The 21,474-nt window shown below is 40.4% G+C and overlaps 1 protein-coding gene across 1 annotated transcript in view; it reads right to left on the bottom strand.

The window, feature by feature from the left end:
- MYO10 (myosin X) overlaps positions 1-21,474 on the bottom strand; it is a 163,271-nt gene that overhangs the window by 78,612 nt on the left and 63,185 nt on the right. Inside the window, 1 exon segment of the mRNA XM_083866016.1 lies at positions 11,329-11,487. Within this exon segment, the coding sequence (XP_083722142.1) occupies positions 11,329-11,487 (159 nt within the window).

Raw genomic sequence — 21,474 nt, 5'->3', positions numbered from 1 at the left:
GATATCTGTGTTCTACCCAAGTTCACTTTTCCCCTGTAACATAATTAATGTAAATAAATTTATTCTACACTGCTTTTCTTATGACCTTTCACGCTCTGCATCAAGGTGTCCCTCTGTACTTCACAGATTTCTAGCATCTGAGACATTCCAGTCTTCCTGCTTTCATAAATAAATTTAAAAAAAAGGGGAAGCAGGGAAGAACATACACTTATTTTAGGTTTTCTCATGCTACAGGGAGAGTGGGAGAGAGAAGGCAGAAGCAGACTGGAGGACTCTTGTTGAAGTGCAATACATGCTGCTCCTGAACTGTATCTTTGACCAATAACCTCAATAGAAACCAAAACTGCTTGCACTATTAAAAAACAGGCATAAGAAGAGTGCATTACTCTATTTCCTTCTATCATTGTGTTTCTTTACTACCACCAAAAATCAAAATATTCTTCACAGCTTGGAACTAGAGATGCTGGAATAGATCAAATACAGAAATTAAGGTGTTCTGTTACAGATATATACATTAACATTGACAAACAGGACTTTTTCCAGCTCTTGTAAGAGCACTTGCAAGCTTTTCTGCTTTAGAACATGAAAGATATATGTTATTGCAGAAAGAAAAGGATGTTTGCTGATGCTTCAAAAAAAAAAAATGTTTCTGGATTGTTTTTGAACATCTCTTGACTTTCCTGGAGTCCCTTAAAGAACTGGTTCTGTGTCTGAAAAATAAAAGTATTTTTTAAAAAAATGGCGTATTGGTATCAAGCAGCCAATTTATTCCACAGTATTACTTTCTGGGCTTACCCTTAATATATGGGAAACTTCAAATTAAACTGCAGTACAACTGGCTCACCTCAAAGCTACTTATTTGTTACCTTTACAAAAGGCATGGGAAAAGATTTTTATCACCATTCCACACAACCTCTGCATCTCACTTACCTTTAAATCATCACAGCTACAGGAACATTACCAAATAACAAAACCAATGTTTTTACAGAACATGCAGTGGCAGGCAACTTTTAAAAGACCACAAAATAGCCACCAAACTTCATTATGTTTTCAACACCAAATTTTAAGGTGTCAGGATGAAAAACCTGGGAACAGAAGAGTTTGTTCCACACTGCAGATATGGCCTTTGTGGTTCAGAGCCCTCTCAGGTGAAAGGATTGATGGTATCCAGAGCTGAATTTATTCTGTGGCAAAGACAACCCAATGTCTACCACATACACAGCAGAAAAAGGAGAAAGATGGCTGGGCCACATTTTTAGGGGAGGCAGAAGAAGGGGCAATGGTATGCCATAAAGGGGATGGTAATTATTGCCCTCATTTATGGTAGGACCTGGATTTATCCTCACTGTGGTAAGCATACCCTGTCTTTCAGCTAGTTCCATGCTAATTTCAGTGGGACAGAATCTAGTGTCTCATGTCTGAAGCAATGCTTCTTTCTTAAATACCATAATCAAAGTGAAGTACTAAACTACAATTTTAAATGGTTTTAAAACTACATGTTTTAAATGTTTTCAACCAATCAAGCCATTTCTAAGATGGAAATGCCATACTCTATAATCATCTTTACATGATTGGGCTCCTGCAGTCCTCACTATGTCTGGTGACTCATGGTGAACTTCAAACCGCCCAAATTTACATCAGCTTTGTTTTTCTCTTATGACCCCTAAACTGCCCTTTTTATTTCTTAAGGTCAGCTGTAGGATTGATTGCAAAATGAGCTGTTTGTAAATACACAGGCCATACTACAAATACAAGAGTTATCCATAGGAGAGGACTTTTAGCAGGGAACCAGGACATGACATGGAATGTCATTGGAAAAATCAGCTACCTACAGCCAAGACCCACCTTCTCACATGTTCTCCTTGTCACTTTTTGGAAAGTGACATCTCACACTGCTCAGCTGCATTTTCAAACCATGTCCTTCAGTCCATGATGGAAACTGCAGCAGCCTCTCCTACCAACCACTTCCCTGCTGGCCTTTTTTCCTTTTGTGCTGAGCACAGATTGGATCCAAGGCATAACAGACCAAGCCCTTTTCAAAGTCGGGCTTTATGCTTGATTCCACCAGCCCAGCTCCCAAGAAGATTTTGGAATAGTTCTGGATTATTTTAAAATGTGATTTCAGATGATCACAGGCAACTTAAACACCCTCTTAGATGCAGCCTTGTCTGTTATGTTGACCCTTCAATCCAGCTAATGTGATCTTAAGCTTCCCTTGGTGTAAGTATTAAGCATCACTGTCCTGTTTCCAAGCCCCTCCAAGGGCAAAGGCTGTGCTATCTCATGAAAAAAGCTGTAGTTTGTAACCCAGATACCTTAACTTCTACATTAAGAGTATCTTTCTGCTCCCTACAACTTCAATATTGCACATTCATTGAGTCCTTGTCCTAGGAAGCTAAATGAAACTGTCCAGGTCTGCTTCTTAAGGGTTAGAAACTGAGTTTTGGTCACCTTAACTGCCAGTGTAAATACCCAAAACTGCATGGAGGCAGACACCTTTCTGCTTCCACAGAAGGCTCAGAGATGGTGAAGAGATACCAGGCTCCACCTGGTTAAGAGATACACTCACAGCTTAATCTCATCTTCTTTTTCTCTTAATTTTCTCCTACTGGACAGATTATTCCATGTGGATGGGGATTACTCAAGGAAACACTACAATCCTGAATCCACATAAAAAACAATCCAGTTAGGAAGTATGAAACCAATATATAGAAAGGTATATATATAAATAGCACTGTTACAGGCAAAGGTAAAAACCAAAACAGCAGATAATAATACAGTCATCAGATAGACAATTTTCCTTCTTTAAGATATTCACAGGTTTTCTCCTGTATAAAAAGCACTGAGTCTCCTTGTTTTTACTGTACTTTTTTTGCTGAGTAATACAATGCAATCTCTACCATGCAGCAGTCCTATCTACTGGGTCAGAATAATGATCTTTTGTACAGTTTTCATATAAACAATTACTGAAGAATTTCTCTCTTCACCATTGCCAAGCAGACAGAGGTGGTGACCTCCTGAACACAAACATGATTGATCAGAACAAGACATTGATTTTTGTTATTTTCATGGGCTGCAATACAGCATGTGAAAATAAGTTTGTACATGAGGCTGTAGCAATCTGTGTGCACAATTTTAACCAGGCGAGCTCTAGCTCAAATCAAAAAAAAAGGGCTCACAAAAAGCAGAGACCCCACGGCTTATCATTTCATTTCAAATGGCCTGTGGCCACACACTAGTTCTTCCTCCTGCTTTGTTATTGCACAATGCTCAAATGAGTCTTTCAAAACTGTCTGAAGGTCTAATTTACCCTCCAGCAAGGAAATAAAAAAAATGGTCTTCTTCCTTCCTATACATTCATACTGGAGAGATGAAGGGGCTTTTCAGAAAAAATACACACAAAGGAAAACCAAATGCTGGTAAAACAATGAACCTAAGAGCAGTGTCTCTAAAACATTGATGGAATATTTTATATAAAGCTTTGTAGATCTGCTTAATTCTGCCTCCAACTATTTTACATACTGATATACAGACTTCTGTAACTTCTGTGGCTCTTTAATATTTGAAGACCTCTTCTACAGAAAGGGCTTTTTTTAGGAGGAAAGCAGGAAGAACAGGAATTACTCTTCAACAGAGCATGAAAAGAGAAATCAAAAGCCAGCATAACTGAAATCTAAGTCTATGCCAGGTAGTTAGCTGGATGGCACTGAACTGCTGCCAAATAGCCGTCAGTCGACAGACCAGGACTGAGATGGCAAGTGGAATTAACTGTCAAAAATCTGCTAAATGGAACTTTTGGATTCCATTTGCTTTTACAAGGAGAGACTGACAAACATCAAAGGGAAAAAGCTGAAACTGCTTGCGTGAAAGGGACCACCTCTTCTCAAATAAAAATAACAGCCTGGCTATGAATCAATACTCCATTTACAGAGATAAACAACAGCTACATAACTAAGTTAATTCTCTCCCAACCTGAATGTATTGTTTGCAGCCTTTCTAGTATTAAACTGCTGGAATATGTATTTAAGACAGTTGGACAGTGCAGCACAAGCAGTAAATTTTGCGCAGCTCACTTTACAGCTCGCTTTACAGTAAAAGCCTAACTCATGCAAAGAAATCCTGTGCTGGTGACAGGTAAGCGCCCTAAGTTTTGGAGCTCGAATTCCTGCCCTCCTTTTAGTGACTTTGCTGGTCTGGGAACAACAGACCTTACAGAAAGGAGGCAAAACTTACCTCCAAGCGAGGCAATGGCGCGTGCAGAAGCACTCAGCACCGTTTGCAAAAGCTCTGACCAAACAACTCTAAGCTGCTGCTGGCATTTGTACAAATGACTGATAATTTTTCTTTTGATTCTGCACGTTGGTCTGCTTTCTGTTCTTGGCTCATAGAGTTAGCAGTGACATGTTATAAAGGTATGGAGAAAACAACATGAATACTAGCCTTCAAATCTGGGAAGACATTAGCAATATATACCATCACCAATGACAGAATCTGCACATGATGACAGATTTCTACTTTGCAGTTTTCTATATGATGTTACCATCAAATACAGCTTAGAGCTTTTGTATTACAAATAGACAGTTTGTGGAAGTCAACAGAAAGAAACTGACCCTGTTGCCAGTCCATCTATTATTTATTCCCCAACCAACCAACTAATCAACTGAGAAAAAAGATACTGGTACAGAGCAGAACAGAAAGAGCAAGCTTTCATGTTTTAATAAAACTTTGACCTCTTCACCCTCTCCATCTTACTAAAGCAGCCCACTGATGGTAGCAGGTAAGATCCTTACTGCAGTGTGTACACCCAGCAGGTTACCAACAACACCTTATGTGCTGCAAACCATAATATATATTTATGTGTTGGTGTAGGCATTGCACACATGTTGCCACTGCACACACTGCAAAGTCTTTGTGCAGCTGTGGCATACATGGCAGTGCACTCAGTGACACACACACTTCATTTCTTTTAATGGTATCACATCGATCACAACACCTCAGGCTGAAATACTTCCTGAGATCTGAAAATATGCACCTTTAAGATCCCGAGATTTTCAGTTGAGGACTTTGTGAGGACAAAGTTCAGACAAACACTCTTTATTGTTGTTGTCATTATAACTATTAGCTGTTCCAAAAGTCATGCAGAATGGAGGAAGTCAGAAGCAAGGTCAGTTAACCAACTGATGGCATTAGTTTACTTCTCATATCATTACAGCTGTGTTTCTCCATTAACATGCATTTTAAAAAAAAACCAAAGAACTCCAAAACAAACAAATTAAAAATAATGATAATTTGCCTGTGGTAGACAATTTTTGATCTATATAACTGACCAGCCTTTAGAAATAACAATCACCAGTAATAAATTTCACTAGATTTCCAATTAAAAGCCTGCTGTGTTTTTATAGATCTTTGTCTGCTGCTCTCTAGTAACAGATGTGAAATGGAAGCTGTAATTAATGCTTGGAGACAGGAAATCACTTTGAACCGCATTTTGAAAACATTATCTGATGTGTGCAAGCATAACATTCTAATTATGGAGGTAAGCAGCTATGTATAGACATTTGTCATGCATTCTTAGCAGCAGCATTCTCTGCTCTCCACACTTCCAGGAAAAGAGCTGGTGGCAAGAATTTTATTCATTTTTTCAGTAGCACAGAAAAGCATGAAAAACACTGTGATTCATCACCAAACTTTCAAGATTTCTTTACTGTGAAAGCAGAGCAATTAAATAAACAGCAGTTTCCTCAGTGACCACAGAGCAGATCCTGCAAACCGGTTACCTGGGACTGCTCTACAGCACTGGATGCCTCTGGAGAGGAACCACGCAATCACAGCTGGATTGCAGACAAGACCAGGATACATGTAGTTTTAGGGGCCAGTCCAATTGTTCTAGGGACATGTATTATATTTATATAGTACTAATTAATGACACAGTTTCTATGTACCATTGTCTAGGGGTTTTTTTAAGTCCATGGCCCACAATTATTTTTAACAAACCAGTCATGAGGTTTTACCTCTATTAGTAAATACTTGAAGACTATGGTTTTGTGGTATTTATGGTGGTATTCAGTCAAAAGCTGGCCTTGAAGACATCGAATTCTATGTGGTTCTATGATTCTATTAGCTTCTACTCATCTTCCTTTGTTTCTCTGCCTTCACCTACAACTTGTGTTAGAGGACATCTGAGCAGGAGTGCTATCCAAGTGTATGAATTATGTCTGTCTGCATTACATCAACCATGACTGCAGTGTGCCCCGCTATTTTCTCACTGTAACATGCAGCAATATCCACTTCCTGCTGACCATCATAGCACGGTACAGACCAACTGCACTGGATTCAGGAGAGTTTGACTGTACTAGAAAAAAACCCCAAATGTGCAAAAATCCAGAAAAACAAGTCACAGAGAGGAACTGACCTAGAAACTAAAGTGTCTGTGTCTGCAAACAGAATTTGAAAAAACCCCTGTGGTGATTATTGATTAATACTGCGCAAACATCAACTAGTTGCCTCTGGGAGCCCTCATGACTTCGAGGGAGATAAATTATCTAATTACTGCAAGCTTAACAAACTACAACTGAACATGCTGCTTAAGTAAATAAACACTAATAGATTTAAAAATCAATGCATAAATATCTGGAAATACCTTTTAAGAATGGATAGAACTGAGTATTGTGTACAATGAAGTGACTAGGAGCTCTGCAACAACCTTGTCAGTGAAGAGACAACTTTTCTAGTTTAACACCTTTTTAAAAAATCGGATAAACATCACTTTTTCATCCAAGTTATTCTATGTTTGTTGCTTCAGCTGAAGACAGAAGGGAAGCTAGCCATGAAAACTGAGCTCCTAATTACCACCATCCTCCCTCTGATGTGGATGTGGCTGGTACAGCACTACATGTCGACGTGGCTGGTACAGAACTTTTCATACATACACATGCAAACATAACAGATGGTTATAATTATTGGCGGGCGAGCTGCAGTCCTAATTTGAGAGTGAGCAAAAATAGGTTGTGTTGTCCCTCACCCTTCCTGGACACCACACCCAACTGTTGGACAACCTGGAGGTCACTCTCCCCGCCATCAGGGGAGGGTGACCAAGGGACTGTCACACTGCAGCCCAAGCAGAATGCCGCTCTGGGCATGGGGCACATCCTCCACCTAAACAAGACAGGCACGTGCCAAATCATCATCACCACTTCAAAGGGGAAAGTGCCTACCTAGCATTTCTTAATTCAAAAGGAAAAAGCTAATCAAAAGTTTTTTGAAACGTGTTTATTGCTCAAACTCAAACAAATGAGGGTGGATATGATGCTGAAAGCCTCTACACTGACCTGGACAATATATACTGCAGTTATTTCCAACCTGCCTCTCACCTCAGCAAAAGCTGCTCTCTTATCCTCTGCTCTGCTCTTCCGAAATTTGTTCACCTGCATGAATAACCAACCAACTGGCAGAGACGAGAAAACTGCAACTCATCCCAAAGCCAGCCCAAATACCATAATTTCTGTGACTCACAGCACAATCCACGCCATGTGGTTTATGGCATTCTCTCCAACGCTGAGCCAGTCTGCTCTGCAGTGTGTACTTAACTAAAAGTAAACCAGAATCAATAGCTTGGGAACAATTTGCCTTTGAACGTTGACAAGAGTGGCTGCCACAGCACTTGGCCTCTCCACACCATGTGCCCTGTGATGGCCTCGCTTCAGAGGTGACAAACCCCCCAAGTGCCTCCACAAAAGACTCTGGTTTCAAATGTGGGCACCTTCCATTTATAGCATCAGTGTTTATCTTTCCATATTTTGCCACATACCAGTCTACCATGCAAGCTAATCTGAGCATTCGAAGATGAGCATTAAACCTTGTATGCTGGTGTCCACAGCTGGATCACTCACTGTTGTTCCCAAAAGGAATAAAATGGGAGATGAAGTAGCAATGAAAGCCCGTGCACTGTATGATCACTGCCACCCTCAATTTTGTCCTTTCCTGGACAACGAACATGGTGATAGCATGGAACCAAACTTTCAGATACATGCAGTATTAATCACAAAGCCTGAAAAAAATACCAAACAGTAGCAGCCTGCCTGGAACAATCATGAAAGGATTTGTATAGCCTAAGCTTCTCACAGGCCAAAAAGGGAAAGCACACACTCTTTAATGGAAATTCACACAAAACTTATCACAAGATGTTAACAGACTTGGCACTGATACAAAAAGATGGCTGCATACAGACAAGAACAACATTTTGTCATTCACTTCCTTGCAAACAGCACAGATTGAACTGAGAGCCTCAACTCATTATGTTCAGAGCCAGGTACCATTCACATTATGAACATAATCTGTATTCTAAGTCAATATTCTTCCCTCCCCAGGAGATACCAGGAAATATAGAAAATCCTCTTTACAGCTGCAGTTGTTGGCAGCAGGAAATAAAGTCACTGAACATGTTTGACAAAACTTGGCATCCATAGCAAATAACATTGTAGTATGAATTAGGAAGTAGTGAAAAGTTTAGAAACATGGGTATGAGCATTTGAGACAAAAATGGTAATCAATAACAAAATATTAAACTGAGCTCAAACATCTGAAGATATTTATTTAAATGCTCATTGCTGGAGAAACAGCTCTTCAAATACAGAACACACAAGTTAACAATGGAAGATCTGCATAAATAATTGTCTTTCTGAGAAAGTAACTATTAAAATTTCCCTTTAATTTTTTCTTCTGTACTTCTGAAATTATATACTCTTCACACTACAATTAAGTATATTGCATTTGATACAGTTTTTACGTGTGTGTGAACAAGCAAGCCCCAAAAGTTAAATCCCAACTAAGTGTATTCTTTGTGAAGGTAAAAAGGTGCTTCCTGGTCTCGATGCCACTGAGAAAACTAACAAAAGGCTGCCATGGTCAAGAACCACACTAATGTATTTGTAATACTACAAGCATAGAATCAAAAACTGACAGCATACACCTTTGCATAACTCTTTCTCCTACTCAGGATGTGGACAAGGAAGTGCAGAGAACTGAGGTAAAAAGGCATCTGTAAGCTATAAGCCAGAACACAGCAATTAGATGGTGGTTTGAATTTGGGGATGACAAGAAGTCTTTCAATGGGATGATCAGCCCCTAAACCCATAGTGGAGAGTGGTACTTGCCTTCCCAATTCATCCCTAATGCACCAGGAGCAGGTACAGCCAAGGTGATGAGGCAGATACAAGAGACAATGTGTGAACTACAGTAATGAAGCAATTCCTGGTCAAGGGGGAAGACAAATGTATAAGCTGGAAAGTTTTGATGGCTCCTGCCATAAATTCCAATGGTTTTCCCTGTCCTGTACTAGAACTAGTTTGGTCCCAAAGCAGAATAATCAAGCAAGTTTGAATGCTCAGCTGCAAAGTAACCTTCAACAAAGATAAGCTTAATGCATCTTCAGTCTTTTTCTTTTTTTTTAACATTAAACATTAAAATATCACTGAATTGCTCAATATAGTAAAGAAACTTCGGCTTAAAATGACAGATCTCCTTTTGTAATGACAATACCCCCTTCTAAAATACATGCTCCTATATTTATGAACTTTCATGAAATTATTCAAGACATTTAATCATCTTTTTGTGATATTTTTGTTCCTGAAGCCCTTTCCTGCTAAAACACTACTATTGCTGCAGTAGGAGTGGGGTACCAATGAGGTTGGAAGAAGATGCTTCTATAGTCAGGTTCTGGTTACACACACAGGACAACAGAGAGGTTTTTATATGCATTTCAAAACACAAGGTTTTTTTTCCAACCACCTTTTCAGGTGGATTCAAAAGAGTAAGCAGTTAAATTAGCAAAAATGAAGGGACAATGCACAGTCAGTAGCAACTGCAGATCTGTCATCATTAACAGCACATAAACCTGTTTGTCTAGAAATGTACACTACACTAAGCACCAAGGATCAGAACACCCTAAACTTGCCTTGACAAGCTAAGAAAGAAGCTAGGACATGTCTCTTCAGAACAAGGCTGTTCTATGCCTCATCAAAAAATCACACACATATCCTCATGGTTTTTTAAAAGGGGGCGTGTCCTCAATGTGACTGCACATCATGAAACAAATTTTTAAAATTTTGACTCACACTGAGGACCATATGCTAATCTAACAACACTGATGGAAAATTCAACTTTTATCAAGTATATTTTTCCCTCAAACATGCAGGATTGTTCATTTTTACTATTCATTTTTTGTTTGCTGATTTTTCTGAAAGGTAAAACAGTTTGTTTGTTTTGAGAAAAAAAAAATACATAAAGACTTGTGTAAAGATAACTGCCTCAGTATTGAGGATTCCCCATGCTAGCCACTTTTAGGGTAATGTGCAAAGGAATATTATTTAATTGTGCCTTTTTTTGTTTTTATCAAATCTTAAATACAGGCAAAGTTTATCTTTTCACTTAGATATGTTAATATCTAAATAAATAAGCCAAGCTCAGTAGATGAAGCTTGAAATAAAGCATGTATATGGTCAAATCAAGGGTCTAGATATGTGATGAAAAAAAAAAATCGTGTTCTGCAATTATCAGTAAAAAAAACCCAAACCAAAATGGCCAACCACTGAACCACTGAAAAGTGCAATTTTGCAACCTGTAGCAGCTGCTAATACTCCTTGTATCTTTCTCATATTTAGTGCACTTCCAGACTCTGGAAAGATTTGTATTTAGTTAGTTCAAGGTTAATTAAATTTCTGAAGGAGCAGATAAATCTAATCATAAAAATCTTCATTACAAATTTAAGAAAGGGAATTCTGTGTGGACTAATTCCTAGTTGTGGAAACTGATAAACAGCTGTCTGTTCTCATAGACTCCAAACTCCAACTATCTTTTATTTAACAGCTTGACAATCGTATGCTTCTTTCATAATAACCTTCCTACTTCAATACAAGAGGGGAAGCTGATCAGAATTGGATCTTGGCCTGACAGGATCTCAAATGGCAGTGACTGACTAAATTCCACCACATCCTCTTGGTGACATACACAGCACATATTGTTGGAGCAGAGAGTCTAAAGGAGAAGAGGAAAATGAGAGTCCCTTAACAACCTTGTCAGTGAAAGTGTAGAAGTGTATGTAGCATGCCAGTTTTTCAAGATTTCCAAGGGATTGCATGTCCAGCCTGAGCTACCTTCTCCTTCCATCACTGTGGGTGTGAAGTCCCTATATGAGGCATGCTTCAGCTCTGTGTGGGTACACAAAGAACTGGAAAGCATTAGGAGAGGAGATAGAGCACATAACAGCAAAACACACACAGCATTCAAAAACCTTCCCTCTGGATACATTTCTCAATTTTAGGAAAAACTTACGTATATTTTATCTTGCTGATATCGCTGGAATAAGTTGTGCATGATGGAGCCTTCATGGAGATCTACGAGTGCTGCCATGTCTTCCACGCTCTCTGTGCTTGTTTGATGCATAGGTGTTACTTTTTGATGTGTGATTGTGCTCTGTTTGTAAGTGAATACCTGAAAGAGTAGAAACAAAACCACCATTAATCAGAGCATACATTCAAAAACTCCTGTCTGAGAATGGAGCTTTCACACCCATTCATATCCCCTATCCAGCTTATCAGTGTGCAGACTTGCAAAATGTTATAGCCTGGCAGGGATACCCTCCTCTAAAGCTTCTCTGACACTGATTGAAGCCCCAAATACCTACATAGGCCATAAGAAACTAGAACATACTAACAGTGCACTGAGCACTGTAAGGGCTTTTTCTGTTTGAAGGCAAATGCAATCATGTTTCACACTGGATTACTGCTAGACTTTATCAAGAGAAAAATAAACCAAGCAATAACCATTCCCAAAAATACAAAACCAACCAAACAATAAACCACCTCTTACAGTAAAACCCACTTACAGTCAAATTGGTCTTTGAAGGAAATGTTTGACTGTGCAAAACAGCAAATTAAAATTAATGCTCTAATAGGCTACAAGTGTTCATATGTTTGATCCGAAATCCACTTAAATGTTTCCATTCAACTCTTCAGCCAGGAAACAGTCATTACTCTCAATGCGAGTAGCATTCTAAGCAGATATTGAGAAACGAATAAGCCAACAGATTTCTTAATTGACTTTTGGGACTAGTTTCTGAAGCCAGTTCTTAAAAAACAGTAGAAGCTCAAAAAAGAATTTAAATACTCAGTTGGAAAACACTTTTATATATCTTTTCCCTCAAAATACTATCTCAAATATGCAAGAAGATGTACACATCTTCAATATAATTAAACTTTTATGAATACTAATAACATCAGTAAAGACTATGGAACAATTGATTTTGAATTCAACATCCCATTTCCTGCAAATTTACATCTTGGCACCTCATCTGTACAGGCATATGCCCACACTGGCATAGCCAACGCTCCTCAGGCAATACTTGTCCCTGCTAATGGTGCCATTTCACTGTTAGGAGGTCAAAGCATGGAACTAATGCAAATACTTTGTGGAAACACTAACATAGGACATCAAAAAAAAACCCCAAACCCTTCCAAAATCCTTTAAAATAATATTTATGAAGCCAACAGAAGCAGAGCCATAGCTGTCAGCCAAGCACCAGCGAGCACTGTGGGAATGCTGCTGTGGGCTGGGGGCCATGCTGTGCCTGAGGGGCCACCTCTGCACAGGAGGAAACCCCTCAGAGGATTTTCACCATAAAACCTCCTGTATGTTCCTGGCAATGAAAGACCAAACAAGCGACATTATGTAGGAGGCCATCCAGACAAATAGTGTTGCTGTCTGTCCTGCTGAGACAAGTGAGAAAGAGAGGCTGAAGAAGCAAGAGGCTGAAGGCAGATCAGGCTAAACACTGAAGCTCTGTACTTGGATATCCTAACAGCTGACAGAGAAGTATAGCCTGAAGACATTTCTTCATTAAAATAGGATCCTAAACATAACAAATGCTGGCACAGGTCATCACACCATTATAGATTGGTGCAGCAGCACTTGCACCAGCACAAAGCATACTTAAGGAAGGCTGGGGAAGAAAGGAGGTCCAGGAAAGAAATTTCTAATGGGAGCTGGGAGGCGTCACTGACATCAACAGGGTATGTAAGCAAACCATCAGAAAGTTCCAACACGTTCAGAACATCCTAGGTATAATCCCTGGCTGGGGGAAAAAGACAGACATGGAGAAATGAGAGTCTTATTTTGTGGTGAAGAACCATAAAGATGACAGGACAAGGATTTATACAGGGCAGAGGGACCCTGCCAAGATGGAGAAAGCAGCCACTTGTAGGAGCATGTGGTCCAGACAGAACATCCAATACACAGAATGAATGTGAAGAACATCAACTGATAACAAAACCTTTCGGGGCTGAAAACTGTGTTAGCAGTCCCAAGACTAACCACATAAACTGCAAGTGGAATTAGAGATAATTACATCTCAAAAGTTACAAACTGCAGTTCCTAGTCAGAAGGACCATAAAGGAAAACTCAAAGGTCATACTGTAGAACAAAAATACCACAAGCTGAAGGATTTGGAAATAAAAGGGATATAAAGAGCAAATCCTAGAAAAGTGAGCAACTTAACAGAGGCTATGTATCATCCTGGATACAGAAAAACAGACTCAGTGAGAGAATTATGAAACCAAAAAGGAGTGACACATATCCTGTGAGTGCATCTCATGTGAACATGGAAAGGAAGCAAAATACCACTTCTAGGAGGATAATCTCCACATTTGTGATGACTATCCTTTGATGAGTGGTGCACAGTTTAGTAGGGTAGGCAGGGCACACTGTACATCATTCAGCATGTTTATTAATGTAAAGAATTCACAGACAAACACCAAGAAAAATAACATGACAAATGACTTGCATGTGGCAGCACTACAGAAGGCTGGTCTCTGCAGATTCATCCTTCCCACTCAAACTCACTGTTTTCTCTTCTTCAGTTTAGTTGTTCGAATACTTCCATCTCTGCCACACACTGCCTTCTTGTTTGGGTGAGAAAATCATTCTGTGAGCTGATTCAGAAATAGGACTGTGCATCACTTGGCTAGAAAATACACCAACTTCTAATAAAGACTGGCGCCCAAATAAGAAGGGAGAAGAAGCTCTTCTTAAAAACTGGGTAGCTACATTTCCTTTATTTTTAATTTTTGCCAGAACCATGTATCCCTCAGATTTCTTAAACCCACTGTAACACTTGATCAAAATCATCTAAAAAGATCAAAGTCATGAGAGAAGGCTGCAGGATCACATGCACAGACCTCATCTCCTTAAAACAGGCTTTTTGCAGACCTGCTCCTCAAGCTGTGAAAGGCCTGCTTTGTTTTATTTCATCTTGAATCACGCCTTTATTAGGATAAGGACATGGAAAAACTACCTTGAACTTTATCATTACTAACTAGAAGATCATGTCATGAAATATTACAGCACTTGAAATCTTCAGGAAATAGGAACCCAGAGCCATTCTGCAGGGTCAGCACAAAGAACAGGAAGACGACCAAGTTGGCTCCTGAACTTCAAGAGGACCCTGCTGTCAGAGTGCAGGAACATCCATCCTCAAGGACCCTCCCAACGTTTCTGGAAGGTCAAGTGAAATATGCAGGAAACTAGAATAAGATTTAAGACAAGCCTAAATGAGAATTCAGCAAAAACTTCTTTCCTTTCTAGATATAAATGGTTCAAGATAACAAACATGCTGAATACGTGGAAAACTCTAAATTAAACCTTAAAGAGACAGCATGCAAAATAAGAACTCTCAATGTTATTCTGGAAACAAAAAATAGAGTTTGAGATAGGATGAACCAATGCAAAGAACAATGGCAAAAAGAACAATCTTAAGAAATACAAAACAAAACAGCAAACTCAGCCTAACAACAGTCAAGCGCATCTCACGAAGAAAGGAGAGCCCTTCCAAACTGTCCTGCTGTCTCTACCACAGCTTACCAGTGCTGTGATGAACATGCCAAAAAGGGACTCAAATGAAGAAGTGGCCTAAAAGCCAGAGGACCAATGCTATCCTGCACAAATTGTCTGGCATGTGGGGAGAAAGAAAGTTGTCTTTCAAGCCTTCCATTTAAGGGAAATACCACAAAGCTATGTAAAATTAATTTTCTGCATTGAAAAAAAAATACCCCTAAGCTCAAGATCTAATGGAAATTATGTTTTAACAAAAGAGGTAATTTGTAATACAAATTATTAACACAAGCAAAGTACATCAAATTAGGCTCTCAACGACAGGAGTACACAGGCTTTCTCTCTTATGGTACCATTTTGTGACATGATGCCATATTTAACAAAATCCTTGCTTGAATCAATTCATTAAACGGCATCAAGAGATTTCACAAGAGCTGAGTCAAGTGAGTTTAAGAGAATGCCGAATTAAGTTCTTACGTACATCAAAAAAAAAAAACAAAACCCACAATCCCCACTTCTTGCAAAAGCTACAAGTCACACTTGGGATTTCCAGCCTGCATGGAGCCCATACACAACTGAATTTCTCAAGGTTTTTTCACAAGGAGGAGAGGTTTTGATCTGGTGCTGATGACACATATTGGATGGGAGGAAGGCAGAAGCTACTCCAAAAGTTTTCTGATCAACAAGTCAGTATTTGAATTACAACTTTCATTGTTTTAGTGAGATTTCTGTGAGATACTTATTTAAAGGCAGAAGTAGCTTCATATGCACCTTGGAAGCCCTGACACAAGCTAGATCATTGCTGAAACTGCTCTCTGAAAACATGCAAGGTCACCTTCTGAAGAGTTCATACATTGCAAGCATTTTCAAACAACCTCTTCTACACAGTGACCCATTACCCACCACGTGGGCAGCAACTGCATCAGCTGGTCACTGCCATACATTAATAACACATGCTGAACGTGGTACTGCCTGACTGATGCCAAGTACTGCCTGCTTGGGCATGGTTATGCAGCTTAACTCGTCCCTGTTGTCAGTCTTGTTCCAATAAATCAAGAGGGTTTATTGGTAAGGGTAACAGACATGGAGCAATCAGCCTCATTTGGCTGCCATTTCCTGTACAAGAAATTTTATTTTATCAACACTAGGTATACTTTATAAACTGCAGGGCCTTACAGAAGATAATCCTGATATCCAAACACATAAACCAGAAATATTAGAGTTTTATCACACACTCAATTTAGATTAAGTTGCTCAAATCCATTTAACCAGAAGGATAATGTAAAATATGGTAAACATAAAATTCAGTAGGACAGGAAAAGTGAAAACAAAGAGCTACTGTACAGAAGTCATCTGAGAGACAGTTTACAAAGTAAAAATATACAAGCAAACAACCACTTTTTTTTTTTTTTTTTAGCAATTCCTGTGACAGTAGAAAACCAGCTTCTACAGCATCTGGGCAGTCCAAAAGCACTAGAAAGCAAAACTAACGGACCCAAAAAGCAAAGCCCACAGCGTTCCTGTTGCTGTCCTGTGGATGTCCTATGTGAACTCTTCACAGGGTTAATCCCAATGGCTACTGTGATGTCCATGAAAATCCATGACTCAAGAGCAGTTCCAGGGGACTTGGTTCATACTTTCATGGCATCAGTGCCCTCTGTTTTCTGAGGTATCTTTTAGCCTATTGTCACTGACCCCACAGCAGAGATGAGCACAGCCCAGCAAAACACACAGGACTGTACAGAGAAACATCTACTTAAAAAATATTCTTTTTTCATTCTCTGCTGTTGGTCTGAACTGAGGATCATCATTTGTGTTTCCATCGTGTTAAGAAGTTAAAAGAATGCAATAAATCTTACAAAATGTCTTTATAGATGAGTCCAAGAAGAAAAAGGAGGCCATTACAAGCTGTGGAATGCAGCGTTCCAGGGAGAAAAATAAATCATGATAAGCCCAAGGACCCAGAGATTAAAAACAAAAATAAGAATGGAGTATTTTACCCTCTTTTCCTGGAGAGATCTACTGTCTAATTAGATACTTAAAATACAGAACAAGGATGCTCTCTTATTAATCTAAATTAATTTAAGATCAAATGTAAAGGAGAAGAACTGTTGATATTGTAAAATTCTACAGTTAATCACTACAAGAGTACAACCCAAGTAATGTTTTTGTCCACTAATTTACTATTTTTCTGTAACAGTTGACCTTAGACACCCATTGTGTTGTTCCAAAATGATCTTTCAGACAGCAAGATGTACCAGGGCCCAAGGTTTGCTTTGATGTAATATAATTTAATCTCAATCAAAGTAACAAGGAAACTCCACAATGAAGTTTCTTACCTATGAAACTATGGAAGAAAATGAAATAATTTTATGTAAAACATTTATTTATGTCAGGAAAAAATTATTACCAATCTGCTATCTGCTAGAAAAGACTTTCTGCCTTTTCTTCAAGCAACTATCCCATAAACACATCAACTGAGAATCAGCCTATTTCCCACCTGTTTTGTAAAATTCTTCCCTTTTGTGCTGGGAAGCATTGCATTCCCTGGTCTGCCTTACCTGACAGATGTGAATCCTGATCTCTAACGGAATATGTCTAAATGACCACTTTGCACTGTACCTACCCAATCAGTTGAGTAACACACACCCTGTAAGTTGTGGTAACCCTACATTTCATCCTTACCCTCTCCTCAACTTTGATTCCTGCCATTTTCAGTCTTTATTCTTTGTCCTATCAATCAACCCCCTTTCAAACCCTTCCTGTCAGTCCCCATTTCATGTCACTTCTCAGACTCATTGGGGCCTGGGACACCTGTGTCAGTAGCTGCTGCCAGGTTCAAGTGCTGGGAGCCTGCCCTAAAGCCTTCCTCACCCATCCCCAGCCTCCAGCAGTGGCAGCACCTCCCTGAATGGCTTTCCTACTACAACTTTCAGGTTCTCACACCCACACAGAATATCCCTTTCTGCTTCCAGGCTCCACAGTGAGGGGAAGCACGCTGCCAGGATGACAGCCCTGGTCAGTGCTACAGCAGAGCTCAGCAACCCACTAAAATGTGCCTCTTTGTTGCTCCTCTAGGTGCTGACCACTGTCAACAATCTTGTCTGATCAACACTTCCCACGCAGCACCCGTTCCACAAGAGGTATTTCAAGTTCACTATCTAAACCACTTCCATTCATAGACAAGCTCTGCCATCAAGCATAAACAAGTTTCTAATTACAGGTTGAGCACTTATGACCCTTTCATTGGGCTTCCCTACACAGACAATTAAGACATTTAATTTGAACTAAACACATCCATTTTACCTAGATTACACTACTGTAAGCCAAGCCTCTAGGCAGTCCATATAATTCTTACAAGGAAAAAACAAAAAGGTGCATCTTTAACTTTCTTTCTAAGTGACCTTGTAAAACTTAGAGCACTTGTGGACATCACAAAGCTCAAAGTTTAAGAAGCCCACCTATAAATACTACGACTGCAGTACTACAGAAAATATGCAACATCCCTCACATGTCACCAGCACCTTCTTCACTGTGCAAAAGTGCTCCTTTCTGCTTGTGAACAAGGAAGTGAGAGAACTGTAGCTGCCCAAGCTTTCCCACAATGCTGGACTGAGCAAAACAGTCCAAGGTCAGGACACAGGACATGGAGCATGTGTCTCCAGCTTCCCGACAGGCAGCATCAGCAGCAAGGTCTGACCAGCTCTGGCCACACAGAAACCCACAGAGGAGGGTCTGACCTGCACAACACTGTGAGATGAGGCAGAGAGCAGACTCTGTCTTGTAGCACAGAAACAGAAGGTCTGGGCCCATGTTCCCCGTGGCTTCAATCTCCATCTGTCTTGGGACACCCCACCAAATCAGTGTTACTGTAAGGAGCAACCAGTAAACAGATGTAATGACAATCACTCCTTTTGCTTTTCAGTGCACATCACCTTAACTAGCTCAAAGGACAAAGGGGTGAAAACTGAAGGTCTCCACAGGAGGAAGACCAGAACAATAGAAACTCTCACCTTTTATCCATCATTTTCCACACAATGGAAAAGTGTGTCTATGGACAGTGCCAGGCACTGAAAGCAATAGCTTTCCTCTCAACATTATTTACTGCTCAAGTGACACTTTCAGTTTCAAATTTGTATTTATTCTGTGATTCACAGAAATAAACAATGACTATTTGCAATTGAATGAACAAAGCTGAATTTGAATAATATGCCCCACTATCAAGAAATGGAACAACTATGGTCAATAAGCAGCCTACAAATTATACCAGCTTTTTTGAAACACAAAGCCATTAATCTCAATAGGTCTTTTTTCTAAGAACAAAATAAAAAAGGAAAAAGCCCTGCAGATAGCTGAATGGACCATCTTCAAGACTAGAATAGGAGCAGCCTGCGTGCACTCCACAGCAGTGAAATCAGAAGCAACGTTTCTATGGGAGCTGGAGCTCTAGAGGAACAACCCTGTAGGGCAAGCCTTGTCCCAAATGAAGGCTCACCAGAGAAGGTGATACTCCAGTGATGCTCTCTGTGATTCCAAACAAAACCTGAGCAATGCTACTGTGAGCCTTTTGGCCTCATCCCTCTACATTCTTCTCAACCCAATCCTTTAAATGAACTGACCCCGCCCGGGCTGCTGGTGTAGCCCTCAAACCCTGTGGGTGCCAGTGATGCCCAAACCCTGTAGGAACTGTCCCACCTGCATGCAGTCATGCACAGAGGGATAGGAGCTACCTAGGGAGCTGCTGCCAGGCACAGCTGCCTGGTAGGAATCTCCCATCAGGAAAGTTTCTGGCATCTATCACCACTGTATTATTGCCAAAACCAAGGAGGCTCTGCCACAACACCAGCTGTTATGGATGAAAGGTCCTTGCATCAACCCAATGCAAGCTGGTCCCCCCATACTGGAGACCACAGCCACTGGGCTGGGGTGCTCCTCCTCCTGCAACGCTGCTGCTGCAGGGGGCTGGGAGGGACTAAAAAGGAAACAGACCCAGAAGAAAGGTTTTTTCAAGGAAATGGATGGTCTTTATGGCAAATCTCCATATGCTGAGACAATTTAGCACTTAGGTTTCCTTCACTCCTCCTACCAGGCAGCAACCAACCCCTCAGCTCTGGTCAGATGCAGCCAGGCACCGAAGGTTTTGCTCCAGCTCATGGCTGGCTCATCAAGTACTGGCTGGGTGCCAGGAGCTGGCAGACCTGCAGGAGCAGCCCAGCAGGTTCCAGTGACAGGGTCACCCTCGTGCCAGCCGTGAGACAACCAACATGGCCAGGAGCCAGGCTGGAGAAGAGACAGCACAGACTGCATTTGGCTGCTGGCAGCATGATCTAGTGCAGTCCTACAGCAATACACCAGTCAGGGAGGACTGCAAGATCTTACAACCCTCAACTACCTCCAACCTGAAAGCCACCACCCACAGAGCTCGAGCAGTAACCACCCAGACCCAATTTGCTCACACCTTCATCTCCTGCAGGTCTTACACCACTGACAACAGTGCAACACATGCTTCTCCTCCAGGGCTTTCCACCACCAACTCCACCTCTGCCTTCCTCTTTCAAAACCTCCCCTACTTCCAGTCATTTCTCCCCTCTCCCCCACACCTCTGCCTCTTGCCATTATGGTCCCAGTTTCCCTCCTGGTACCCTCTCCTGCCCATCACCTCCCCACAGGGAGATCTGTCCCCTTGGAACCACCTTGTCCCAGCTGTCAAGACAGGAACTTGCTTTCCAACCCACACATGCATTTCATTTTGAATTCAAAGTGTCCAGTCCCTGAAACACTGGCAGAGGTGCATGTCAGTCCAGCTGGCAGTCAACTGATTCCCTGTTTGTTCTGCCCACACCCAAGGGGGAACCTAAATGTCACACGAAACACAAAAGGGTTTGCAGAAAACATATTAATGCTCTACTTGAAACTGGAGTGTAAATGTTATGTGAGACACCCTAAATACATTAGGGAAATAAAATAATATAGAGCAAGAATAGGATGCTGACAGGCATTAGTCATTAAACTAGTGCTGAGGGCAAAAAACCCCTTTGCACTGACTATTTTTAAAGCTGTTTGTGAATTAAAGACATGACAACTTGCATACGTATAGAGGAAGTCCATAAACACGCAATCTCAGCTTTTAGACCTGCTGAAAACTTTTAACTATAGAACTCTCAATTTATGTTTCCCTCAGCCAGTTTTTAAATTTCTCCAAATCCTGGTTTGATTTTTGCTAGTTTTAAGTACTGTATGCCTCATAGCAACAATATTTGACTGTACTCAGCTTTTTAATCAAACAACCTTTTGTTCACAACAGCAATGTGCCTACTCCTATAGGACCTTCCTGCCTTAATTTAAAGAAACACTTTTTAGATCTTCACATGTTTCCAGGGAAGTAGAATAGGCAAGAGATCGACATGAGAGTGAACTGGTGGAGCTTCAAATTATCTTTGAGGGATTCATTTTCAAGTCCTTTTGAATCCACTCCAGTGAAATTTAGATAAGGGTCTACTCTAAAATTTGCTCGTTAAAAAAATAGTTTTAGGGGTTTTTTGTCTGTATGTTACAAGAATAAAAAATCTAAATGAGAGATGCTACAAAGCTCTG

The sequence above is a fragment of the Zosterops lateralis genome (genome assembly GCF_965231275.1).
Source record: "Zosterops lateralis genome assembly, chromosome: 1".
Lineage (NCBI taxonomy): Eukaryota > Metazoa > Chordata > Aves > Passeriformes > Zosteropidae > Zosterops > Zosterops lateralis.
This window is presented reverse-complemented; position numbering and strand designations above follow the sequence as displayed.